The 12,871-nt window shown below is 43.9% G+C and overlaps 1 protein-coding gene across 8 annotated transcripts in view; it reads right to left on the reverse strand.

Annotated features, from left to right (window-relative positions):
• The window catches only part of INPP4A (inositol polyphosphate-4-phosphatase type I A), a 167,076-nt gene that overhangs the window by 46,374 nt on the left and 107,831 nt on the right, over positions 1–12,871 (reverse strand). For 5 of the 8 annotated variants that reach the window (XM_075336394.1, XM_075336389.1, XM_075336387.1 and 2 more), the window contains exons 13-15: positions 5,561–5,669; positions 3,029–3,046; positions 1,213–1,396 (exon numbers count right to left, since the gene is read on the reverse strand). In XM_075336394.1, coding sequence (XP_075192509.1) covers positions 1,213–1,396; positions 3,029–3,046; positions 5,561–5,669 — 311 coding nt within the window. The remainder of the gene's footprint in view (positions 1–1,212; positions 1,397–3,028; positions 3,047–5,560; positions 5,670–12,871) is intronic. The other 3 variants (XM_075336395.1, XM_075336393.1, XM_075336391.1) reach the window with 1 other exon arrangement.

Below are 12,871 nucleotides of genomic sequence, written 5' to 3' on the forward strand. Positions count from 1 at the left end.
CTTTTTTGTTGGGTGAAAGGATTTTTAAGCTTGTCAAAGAATCATCGATCAGCAACACATGATACTGTATAAAAAGGACTTTTGTTGCCGGCAATAATGAAAGCCTATATGGGCAGGTTTATCTATGTAAACAGGCAAGTAATGGGTGATCAGCAAACAGGGTAGTAATCAGCAGTATTAATTGCTGCATATCGACTAATGTAAACAGACCCTTAGGCTATGTGCCCACGCTGCGGAAAATGCAAGGATTTTGCTGCGGATTTCTCGCGGAAATGCAGCGGATTTTCCAGAAAAATGCAGCACAGCTACTCCCCAGCCATTTCTATGGCATTTGGGAAATGCTGTGCCCACGCAGCGGATTTTTCCGCAGCGGAAATCGTGCGGATTTTCGTGAGTAAAAATCTGCAGCATGTCAATTATTGTTGTGGATTTTTGTGCGGATTTTGCCTATTCAATTGAATTAAAAAAAAAAAAAAATCCCAAAATCCGCAACAAAATCCGCGTCAAATCTGTACCTATGAAAAAGGTGCGGATTCCGGGGGAAAGCTGCGGATTTTGATGCAGAAAATTCCGCAGATACAGAATCCCGTGGGCACATAGCCTTAGGCTATGTGCCCACGGGACAATGTTCTTGCGGATTTTGCCGCAGAAAACCTGCGGATTTATCTAGATTTTCTAGATAAATCCGTAGGTTTTAGCAAGTACAGACACTCCCCATGTTCTCCTATGGGACATGGGGAGTGCGGTGTCCATGCTGCGGAATATGCTATGGATGTCCCGCAGCCGCACGTAACTGCATGTCAATTATTCCTGCGGAAATATCTGCAGAATTGCCGGCCCTCCACTATGGAGATAGAGGCTGTGACTTCCGCAGGTAAGTCGCACGAATGTCCTCAGATGTACCGCAGCTATTTCGCTGGAATCCCGCAGCAATGTATAGCTGCGGATTCCGGAGATCAGCAGCGGGAAACCTGCGGATGTACCTGCGGATATATCCGTGGGTACATTGTCCCGTGGGCACATAGCCTTAGTGTGTTCAGGTTCTGTCATTGTATGGAACAGAAATCTGCCTTAAAAAAAAGTAAAAATGGGAATAAAGCCCAAGACACGTAAAAGCAGCAAAATAGTGGGAATATTTGTAATAAAAAGCTATATTGAGATGAAGAGATATGTATTTGTCTGTGAAACATGCAAACAAAAAAGTTGCCTTACCTTATCTGCTAAAATAGCAAGCGTCCTCTCTATTCCATTTGCTGATCGGTCCTTTGCCGCTCTGGAAAGCCGCTCTGCGTAATAACTGACCTGTGTCTTCAAAGTATTTATATGGGCAATGATCTCCTTGGCTCGAATGATATCTTGTGGGATGTAAACAATGGACTGAGGGCAGGCGGTTGTGCTGGAAACAAATGACAACATAGAGGAAAGTGACATTACCTCCAAACACTGAAATAAACATATATGACGGATTGTGAATTATGTTACAGTGAGTGGAAAGTGCTTGATATGGTGGATGTGACAATTATTCTTTATTTTATGTTGTCACGACATGACAGCAGCTGAACAAGAGCAGCGAATACAAATAGAACCACAACTACATTTCAACACTGGGTGCAAAACAAAGTGTTCTGCTGTAACACTATGAAAAACGCATTAAATACAATGTATATGTTACTTGTCCTTTATGCCAGCAACAATAAGAGAAGCAGTGATCAGGCAATGCCCTTGCAAATATAGCATGCAGTGTTACTTGCCACAGTCATATACATTATTTTACAGTCTCGATACAATTAAAAATAATTAAAGCGAACATAAATGGCCATTTCGTCCTTAGAAAGTGAGACAATTCACATTTATTCAATGGTGACAGGTCTTTTTTTGCATTACGACAGCTAGAATCTCCTCACTGATCTCTCACCATAGAAGAGAGGTGAGAATTTGGAATGGAGTGTTAAGGGTGCCCGAAATCTAGCAATCTGTGTGACTAAAGGCCGCTTTACACGCTACGATTTATCTGACGATCTCAGTAGCGATATGAAACCCCCAGATCGTAGTTACGATTTGCCGAGATCGCACATAGGTAGTTTATTAGTGGTCACACGTACACATCTCACCAACGACGCAACAGCAATCAGCGATATATTGTTTGACCAAGGCGGTCGTGTGGATGTTGCTCGTCGTTGGCAGGGTGTCAAACGTAGCAATATGTCTGCTGCATTCCAATATTTTGAAACTGAACGACGTGTTAGCGATCAACAATTTTCAACCTATTTGCGATCGTTCGGAGTCGCACGTAGGTGTCACACGCAACAACGTCGCTAACTATGCCGGATGTGCGTCACGGAATCCGTAACCCCGACGACATATTGTCAGATAAATCGTAGAGTGTAACGCCGCCTTTACAGTAGTCGGACCAATTGTCTAACATTTATTTGGTGCATTAACTGATATGGCTGGAATACCCCTTTAATGTATTCTTACAATCTGAGGAAATTTTTTAGATGAATCTTAACGGTGTGCAAGGTACACACCATTGGGATTCTGCTCCACTTGCTGGTTCCAGCAGTGGCCATGTGAATGCAACTATGTTATTTGCATAGTTGTGGTCATGTACCGAAGAGTCTCAAACACTTCTCTCAATGGACTCTACTGAGAAGTGGCTGTGGCTCTTATCGGAATGTGACCACAACTATGAAAATCGATACCATGATACTTAAGTATAAAAAGGATTCATTACATGTAATTGGCATGGCAGGTACATGCTTAAAAATAAAACCCAGCCTTTTCTAAAAGCATCTAAAAGCACAGAAAATTATGCAGGGGAATATCCCGTGTCCAGGTGTGACTATACAGAGAAGCAGCAATAGCATTTTGGGTTCCCGTGCCCGTTCTAGCTAGAATAGAAAATAGTCTTTAAAAGAAAACACCACAATGCAATAATGGAAACATCCACACAAAACCACACAGACACTATTACAAAATGCGTGGGAGAAACAAATATGGTGTCATGGATGCTGCAAAGCCAACTCACCAACTTTCCTCATAACTGCTATAAGGAGCCAAGAAACAAAGCGCAAAATTAGATCAGAAAAGTTTTTTTCTTTAAAAGCTTAGCAAAACATCTGCATTTTTGGGTAGGGCTCCATGGGGACATTTGAGATACTGGTGGATGTCATTAGAGCCTTAGTCTGGCACTTAATATTTACTACTATTTTTATATCAAATTTAAATGAAAACTATGGGCAGAAAATAGTTAAATAAAAGATGTCACCAAGGCAATGGTATCTCTGATGAAATCCACTCAGATGCTCAAATCAGACTCTTAAAACCATCAACAACCAGCTGATATTGCCAAAGGAAGTAGTGTCTGGGATGGACAATTGGGCAAGCTAGGTTCACACCATGTTCTGGATCAACATTTAGCATGTATGGACATATCCTGTGGGCATGTTACATGTATTATCAGTAGCCACACTTGTACTCAATCATTACGGCACATGTGCAGCCAACATACGCCGGTATACAATTGTCTCAACTGTATTAAATTTAGAGTTACAGGACCCTGGTCCAGGGCTACCTCAGTAGTCCATGCCAGGAGAGCAACGCAAGCCTTCTACTTTGAATGGCATCTAAGATGCATCTTCTCATTAGTAGGCCCTGCGACATATATAATTTAGCATGGAGGTAATCAGGAGCACAGGTGTTAGGAGGTTCACCATGCTCTGGTCCAGCAGCCATGGACTAATGACTTAGACACTGGACCAAGGTCCTAGAGAAGGTTTTGTTCAACAATAATTAAAATGCATAATCAACTCTGCTTTTCATAAGCACTGTATGCCCACAAAATATTTTCAGGTGTATGGAGCACACAGGCATACAGTTAGAATGGTGAGAACTTAGACCTTTTGAACCCACTAAAATAGGGGCCAATCTTCTCAGTGGCTATTTGCTCTGGCTAATTGAAGGAGATTCAGAGCTGGAAACAAACAGTTTGAGCACAGGGTTGTACATAACATACAGCCTTTTCAAAGGTTTTGTAAGAAATATTAAGCATACACTTAATAGATTCAGTTACTTGTGATTCTCAAAGTTATTCCAGGATAGCTTGCAGCCTTGTCAAATACAATGATTTGAAGAGTCCCATTCTGCCGGCTAATCTGACATTGGGCATGGAAAGATGTCTGTCTGTTAAGGATCTTATTCTTAAGGGGTTGGCCACATTTAATTATCTTTAGAAGTACAGGACATGAACCTGTAATCTACAGCAGTTACTAATACGTCACCACTGGGTCTACATGGATGGCCTCTTTGTGAAGTCTCCTTGTTTACTAGTTTAATTCACCGACTGTACGGACTCCATTCTAGACCATGGCTGGTGAATAAGGGTCATGTAACCAGACCCATCTGTCAGTGATCTCCACTGATAATACTGTGCATAGCTGGATGGGTCTGGTCCCATGAGTGCCTATGTTCTGGATGGTGACTGAAGACGCAATCAGCATAAATGACCAAAACTCCAATAAAAAAGGGGATCTAGGACTAGTGATAGGCGAACCCGAACTGAAAAGTTCGGGGTCCGTACCAAACCCGTAGTGTTGATGCACATGATCCCGAACACAAGCTTTCCTGGGAAGCTCGTGTTACAGTTTGGGTCCAGGGGCTGAAAAAAAAAAATAAAAATAAAAAGCACATTATTAAAAAACATTCTGATTATACTTACAGATCCCTCGACGTGTCTTGCAGACTGTCTACCGGACGCTTCTGCGCCCGATCATTGCTGTGCACCCTGGTAACCACCTCTGACTAAAAGGACCTTCCATGAAGTCATAGCCATGTGACTAGTCTGGTCTGAATGATACCTAGTGGGTTACAGGACATTCCATGATGTCATAGCCATGTGACTAGTCTGTAACCCAATGTCTGTACAACATTCACACCAGACTGGTCACATGGATATGAGTCATGGAAGGTCCTGTAAGTCAGTGGTCATTACCCGGAGGCACAGCAATGACCGGACCCTAAAGCAGAAGTGGCCGGAAGACAGAGGCTGAGCAGGTCTGCAGGACGAGTCACGGGACCTGTAAGTATAATGACAATGTTTATTATTAACTATGTTCTTTATTTTACAGCCCCCCCTTCCCCATCCCATAACTGTAAAGTCCAAGTTTGGTGTTCGGATGTAAGTTTGTTATCTCATAACAGAACTAGAACTTTACAAAACGTTCAGGCGAGGCCCCCCCGAACACAAACATCGGGGGGTTCGCCCATCACTAACTAGGAGCCCAGTTCTTGAAAGCGGTGTAGATCCCAGCTGTAGGACCAGCATGTATCAGACACGTAATCGTGGGACAACCTTTTTCAGTCCTCATATTGAGGTTTTTGGCAATTGTACTGCCCAATGTCAGACTGAAAGGCGGAACAGAATTAAAGGTAGTTAATGATACTTTAAGCTTGTCATTATAAAAGATCCAATAGATCTAGCAGAAGGCAGTACATGGCTGATTATGATTAACAGAATTCTTGGTAATAAATATATCAGTGACGTAATTAAACTGATGCTTACTTTTTCTTTGCGTCTTCAAACTTATGTAACATCTTCCGCAATCCACCAGATTTAAAACCTTGGCAATGGGCTGCTGGTGCTCCTATCGTGACTATATCATAGTTCTGATCTGAAGTTAGAAGTTTATGAGTTTTACTATTCTTTTTAAATGCAGGTTATTGTTTTTTTTTCTTTTTTAAAAAAGGGGAAAAAACCCCCCACAAAACACTGCTCAAAACTGGTAACTGATCGTAATAGTGCAGCAGCGTGTGGTTTAGCATCTCATTTCATTACAATCTATTAGGCCAAAGTAGGCGGTAAAAACCATATAAAGAAATATTTGGGCAGATAGATTCTTAGAGTAAATCGCCCAAAGGTTGTTAAATGATACATACCTCTTAATAAATGTGTTTTATCATATAAATCAAAAACTTAAGTCAGTGCAAGATATAATAAAGTTTTTTCAATTTTCTAGTATCACTCTTGAAAGGGTTTTCTCAACTTCTATCTTCAGGAGAAAGGTCCTGGTGTAGTGGCCCAGTCCAGATTGTGTCTGTTTCTTTAAGTACATTTACTTATATGTAATATGTTATATGTTATAAGTAAAGCATTTTTCATTTGCTGTGTTCTAGCACCATCTACTGGTGAAAACTGTAAGAATCTGAAGTGTGCATTGGGTGTTTTCCTATTGGCCAGTTCTTGGTCACATGGCTCAATAGGTGGAGCTATTCTCCAGCCTCTGTCTGGAAAGAACTGGAATGTTCTGGTTCTGGCTGAGTCTCCTCTGAGGGAAGACATTATGTGGCGTTCCTCTTCATCACAAGACTCCTGCTAGGCCCGAGGCCTAGAATTTCACCATTTACTGATTTTTACAGCCAATATACTGAAGGCTTCCTATCCTGAATCCTCACTGGCCAGATATACATCTCTTCAGACAGTAGGGCATACTGAGTATATATACCAGACACTACTGCACGCAGATTGGGGAAGTTTGAGGGTCTCCCACCCCACTGCAATATTAGTGGCTTGCATGCCATTGTCCACGCACCAGCCGTCCGGTCCCCGTAGTGCGCTGGGCAACTTTCTACATTTGTTTACAAGTACTCCATGTGTCTTAACTAGCAGTGAAATCAACCCCAGGACTCCAAGTCTGTACAATCTTATTACTGTATCATATCTACCCTCTAAGCTCAAGAAACTCTGAACCTGCTAAAAGCATACCAGAATTAAATCTGAAACAAATCGTGCTCTTAAAAGCTCCAGAACCCTAATTGCACTTCAGCATTCAACTCCAAGCTGTATTTGCCGTGGCCTACCCACAAAAGACTGAAACATACAGTATATTCCGTGTTGTTTTCCTTTGTTCCCGCTGTATTAAAGCAACTGTTATCACCAAGACCGTGTCTGTGGATTGTCCATCAGCTGTGGATACTGGTTGGGGGTGGATAGCAGGGAACATCAGGGCCTGGTAGACCACCCAGGGAACACGGCCCCTGCAACCTCATGCCAGAACAGCAACTGACATATAGAACATTTGAGGTCCTCTCTCTCTGGGCCCTTACAAAGGTCGAATTTGGCGTCACAAACAGGATCATTTCTCTGTGCCTATTTTCTCTTACTGCACTACAAGTCTCAGCAGTGCTATATTCAAGAGGGGGAGGCTTCCATCTCAATGACTGTGTTGGTACATAATAGTGCATCCCTTAAAGCTACAGTGTCATCATTATTCTTAAAGAAACAGTACTTGCATCATCACTAAAATGTCTGAACCTCTTCATAATGACCAGGCTGAGTCTGTTAACTCTGTATCATCATCATCAGCTAGTGCTCCAGTGGAACAGGCTAATGCCGCCAACCCAGTTCCAGCCCCTGTCATGGCTACCAGCATGCCATTCTTCATTGGAACCTTTAGTCTCCCAAACTACAGAGGAGATCCTCATACACTTGCGGAGTTCAAAGAAAAGATGATGTATACTCTTGAGCTTTTCTCACTTTCTCCCCATCAGCAGATACAACTTCTCCTGGGACAGCTTTCTGGACCAGCTGCTGAGGAAGTCCGTTCCTGGCCATCTACCGAGAAAACCAGTGTAGAACTGATCCTCACCCGCCTGAGAAAAGAATTTGAACGCCAATCACCCACCGAAGTTCGTCTCAAATTTTACAACAGACGTCAGGGACCAGGTGAGACTCTTAGGGACTATGCACTAGCCCTTCAGTCTGCCTACAGGGCTTTACAGCAAATAGACACTATAGATCCTGCTGATGCAGAGAACATAATCACCGACAGATTCATAGAAGGTTTGGACTCCAGGCTAGTACAAAGTCAACTCCGCATGCTAGCAGCACAAAATCCAAACATGACTTTCTTAGACTTTAAAGCTCTAGCCCTGCGAGTAGTGGGTACTGACTCACCTTGTACCAGCTATGCTCTTGCGCCTCGTTCCTCCGACCTTGCTGCTGGAATTTCTACTGTATCTCCTCTTTCACCTGTTTCCCCTATACAGGCCACACAGTCTGTGCAAGCCCCTACTCTCATTCATGCACCTCCTACCACGGATGCACTTGTCCAAGTCCTTGAATCTGTATTCCAAGCCTTAAAGGAGCTAAAAGGCCAACGCCCTGCATCATGTGAATCATCTGTAAACCGGACATTGTCCCCAGAGCCACGTTCTAGAAGGCCAAGTCTTGATCAACGCCCTGCATCATGTGAATCATCTGTAAACCGGACATTGTCCCCAGAGCCACGTTCTAGAAGGCCAAGTCTTGATAGGCCCCCTCCTGGAAGGCCTCCATCTGGTGATTGTGTGTACTGTACTTATTGTGAGTGTCTTGGACACTACAAGTATCAATGTTTAAGTTAAATGGGCCACCCCCGAGGCCAAGGGCCGCCCCTCGGGAGGTGAATCCAAGGGCCCAAAGGGACAATCACAATGGATTTCCCGGTTCATCTCCAAGTGCCCGTATATAACCATATGGATCGATGGTGTACCTCTAGAAGCTTTAATGGACACTGGTTCACAAGTCACCACAATTGAGCGACAAGCCTTTGAAAAGAATTGCCACTTTGATCTCCTGAATCCAGTGGGTAAAGCAAAGTTAGACTTAATTGCAAGTAATGGTCAACCTATTTCCCAGCTAGGCTACTGGGAACCCACAATCCAAATTGGTGATCGCAAGTTACCAGGTCAAGGTGTAATTGTTACTGAGGCTGAGGGAGATACAACAGCAGTAGTGTTAGGCATGAATGTCATTCGCCATGTGTTTACTGAATTGCTCGCTGCCTTGCATGCTTCTCTCCCTTCTGCTCCTCCCCCTTACAGGCAAGCTGTTCAGCGGACTATCAAAATGCTCTGCGCCCAACAGAAATTTGGCAACAGTAAAGGTGAGATCTGCCGTGTGCGTATCACTGACGCACGACCAGTTACCCTGTCAACCAACAGCGAGACTCTAGTCTGGTGTCGAGTTCGACCAGGAATTGACAACGAGGACTATGTAGCTCTTCTTGACTCCATCCAGATTGAAGGACAGCCCCTGGTAAAAGCTGCCAGAAGTATTGTCACCGTCTCAAACGGTAGAGTACCAGTACGGCTAATCAACCTAAGTGATGCGCCCATCGAGCTATACAAGTTTAATTCAGTTGCTCAACTGTATAACCTTGATCCAGAAGACATCTTACATGAAGAGACACTTGCTCATCAAAAGTCGTTAAAAGCCACTTCCAAAGGCTCTAATACACCCACTACCTTCTGGTGGAATGAACTTAATGTTGGAGATGCTAACACTCCTATCGAATACATCAATGGCGTAACTAAACTTGCTAAGCGACACAGCCAAGCTTTCAGCAAGCACCCTCTTGACTTCGGCAAGACTACTCTGATCCAGCACAAGATCAACACAGGTGATCATCCTCCTATCAAGGAAAGACACCATCCAGTACCTCCTGCTAACTATCAACAAGTAAAGAAGCTGTTAAAGGAGATGAAAGATTCTGAAGTCATCCGAGAAAGTCAAAGCCTGTGGGCTGCACCCATCGTCCTGGTGAAGAAGAAGGATAGTAACATCAGATTTTGTGTCGACTACCGAAAGTTGAATAACGTTACACACAAAGATGCCTATCCTCTTCCACGGATTGAAGAATCCATCACCGCTCTTGGCTCAGCTGCATACTTCTCCACTCTCGATTTAACCAGCGGTTACTGGCAAGTACCTGTGGCTCCTGAGGATAAAGAGAAGACAGCTTTCACCACCCCAATGGGACTCTGAGTTTAACGGTATGCCGTTTGGGTTATGCAACGCCCCTGCTACATTTCAGCGACTCATGGAAAGATGTCTTGGTCACCTCAACTTCCAGAGCGTTCTGTTATATCTTGATGATGTTGTCGTATACTCTTGCACTTATGAAGACCATCTATGCCACCTTGCAGAAGTATTCCAGGTACTCATTGAACATGGTCTGAAACTAAAACTGTCAAAGTGCCATCTGCTCAAGCCGAAGGTCAACTACCTTGGTCATGTTGTAAGTGCCGAAGGTATCCAGCCTGATCCTGAAAAGATCTCAGCTGTGAACAACTGGGACACCCCAAGAACCGTCAAAGAAGTCAGAAGTTTTCTAGGTTTTGCGGGCTACTACCGCCGCTTCATACCTCATTTTGCGCAAATAGCAGAACCCCTTACAGAGCTGCTACGGGGTTGCCCTAGAGAAAACTACGACAGAAGACTTCCAATTAATTGGTCTGAGCGACAAGAAACTGCCTTTCAGATGTTGAAAAGTCTATTGACTTCACCTCCAATTCTGGTGTACCCTGACTACTGCCATCCTTTCCGTGTCTACACGGATGCCAGCTACCAAGGCCTTGGAGCGGTACTATCACAAGTCCAGGATGACAAAGAGAGAGTCATTGCATATGCCAGCCGAAGCTTGAGAGGTGCAGAGAAAAACGATAGCAATTACAGTTCGTTCAAGTTAGAGCTGCTAGCTCTTGTGTGGGCAGTCACCGAGAAGTTCAAAGATTACCTCGCTGCTACACCCTTCACAGTTTACACGGACAATAATCCTCTCGCTCATCTTAATACTGCACGGCTAGGTGCTCTTGAACAGAGATGGGCTTCAAGATTGGCGAACTTCTGCTTTGATATTAAGTATCGCAGTGGCAAGATCAACATCAATGCGGATGTGTTATCCCGTTTGCCCGAAGGAGAAGAGCCTCCTGAGGAAGATCTGTGGGAAGATGTTGAGATGCCTCCCTTCTATCAAAGGTTTGCTACACGGAATGCTGTTGCTGCTACACAAACTGATGAAATTTCTCAACAGAAACCTGTCTTATTCCAAGATCCATCGAGATGGCAAACTCTTCAAAATGAGTCTCGTGTCCTAGATGAGATCTATGATTACCTGACTACTGGGAGAATACCTGTCAGACGACGCAGAAGATGTCCTGATGTTGAGCTTAATCGTCTCTGGAAACAGCGCAAAAGACTCTTCATTCAAAAGGGCTTGATCCTGCGCAATACCCTAGACCCGGTTTCAGGTGAAAGGCTACATCAGATTCTAATCCCACGGCGAGATGCCAGAATTGTTCTTGATGCCTACCACGACCAGTCTGGGCACTTTGGTGTGCACAAAACTGAAGCCACCATACGCCAACGCTTCTATTGGATTGGGATGCGGTCAGACATAGAAAATTGGTGTAGTGAATGTCCAGCCTGCAACCTCACCAAAGTCGGTAAGAAAGATGCCAGAGCTCCTCTTCATCCAAACCATTCTCAGAAACCAAAACGAGCTAGTCACTCTTGATCATGTGAAGCTAGCACCAACTCATTCAGGCTACACGTATGCCTTAACCATGGTGGATCACTATACTAAGTGGGTTGCTATTGTGCCAGTAAAAGACCTTACAGCTCGGACTACAGCTATCACCTTCTAACGTGAATATGTGAGACATTACGGTTGCCCTGAAGCAGTCCTCACAGATCGTGGATCTGCCTTTGAGTCACAATTATTTCAAGAACTCTGCCAATTCCATGAGTGCAAAAAGCTGAGAACAACCGCATATCATCCCCAAGGAAATGGCCTCTGCAAGAAAGTCAACCAGACTTTTATCAATATGCTGCGAACAGCATCTGTTACCAAACAAGCTGAATGGCCTCAATTGCTTGACGAGTTAGTGGAAATCTACAACAATACTGTCCACTGTTCTACAGGCTACTCGCCATATTATCTGATGTTTGGAAGACAAGGTCAGCTCCCTAAAGATCGTTCTCTTGGAATCCAAGTCCCTGACGCGATCAATCCCCTGCCAAAAACTGATTGGGTCTCAGAGCATCAGCGAAGAATACATGAAGCCCAACAGATTGTTGATTACCGCATGGGTGAAGCTCACCGTCAACAAGAAGAGAGCTATAATCAAAGAGCTAATGCTTCCCCACTTCAAGTTGGAGACAAGGTATGGCTAAAGAAGTACCACCGTACAGGAAAACTCGATTCACTCTGGGAAACAGAGCCATACACAGTTATAGCTATCCCATATCCTGAGTCAGATGTCTATGAAGTGAAGAAACCCGGAAAGGCCCCACAGACTGTGCACAGAAACCGCATGAAGCTATGCACCAAAGAGGATCTACCGGTGATGTGATCACCTCCTCCACAAGTCATGCCGGTCTACACACCAATTCCTGCAATGGAAAAACCAGCCAGACAACCTACTGTGGAAGAGTCCCTCTACAACACTCAATTTATCCTTCCATGCTATCAATATGTCCCCGTATCGGTTCCTGCTCCAGTTGCTGCTCCTCTGCCAACTTCACCTGAGCCAGCAAACAATATCATTCCTGCTCAAGAGGAAAATCAAGTGTTGAAGTGTTCAGAGCGAAGCACAAAGGAAAACTTCCAGCTCGCTACAGAGACTAAAAGGCCATATCCTTTTCCATGAGTATATAATCTTGTTTATTTATTTAGCTGGATAGTTAGTTTAGTAATGTATAAGCCTCTGCACCTGGGTAATACCAAGCACGTTGTTTATTATTTGCACAATTTTCTATATACAGCTATGGAATTATGGACTGTTTGTTGCCACTAAAGTGCCTTTCCAGAGCCATTCATATGGACGATAGTATATTGCGGAAAGAGACTCTCTCATATTGGCACTACCACATTCATGTTTTGCATTTGTTCATTGCCTATTGTTCTTCCGTCTGGCTGCATATTCTTGCCTTATTGTTACACATATATTTCCTTCCTTTCTTAGCAGTCCTCCACTTGCACAATCGCTGAGGACGGCTCACCTTCAGAGGGGGAGTATGTAGTGGCCCAGTCCAGATTGTGTCTGTTTCTTT

This window comes from Anomaloglossus baeobatrachus, chromosome 2 (assembly GCF_048569485.1).
Source record: "Anomaloglossus baeobatrachus isolate aAnoBae1 chromosome 2, aAnoBae1.hap1, whole genome shotgun sequence".
NCBI lineage: Eukaryota > Metazoa > Chordata > Amphibia > Anura > Aromobatidae > Anomaloglossus > Anomaloglossus baeobatrachus.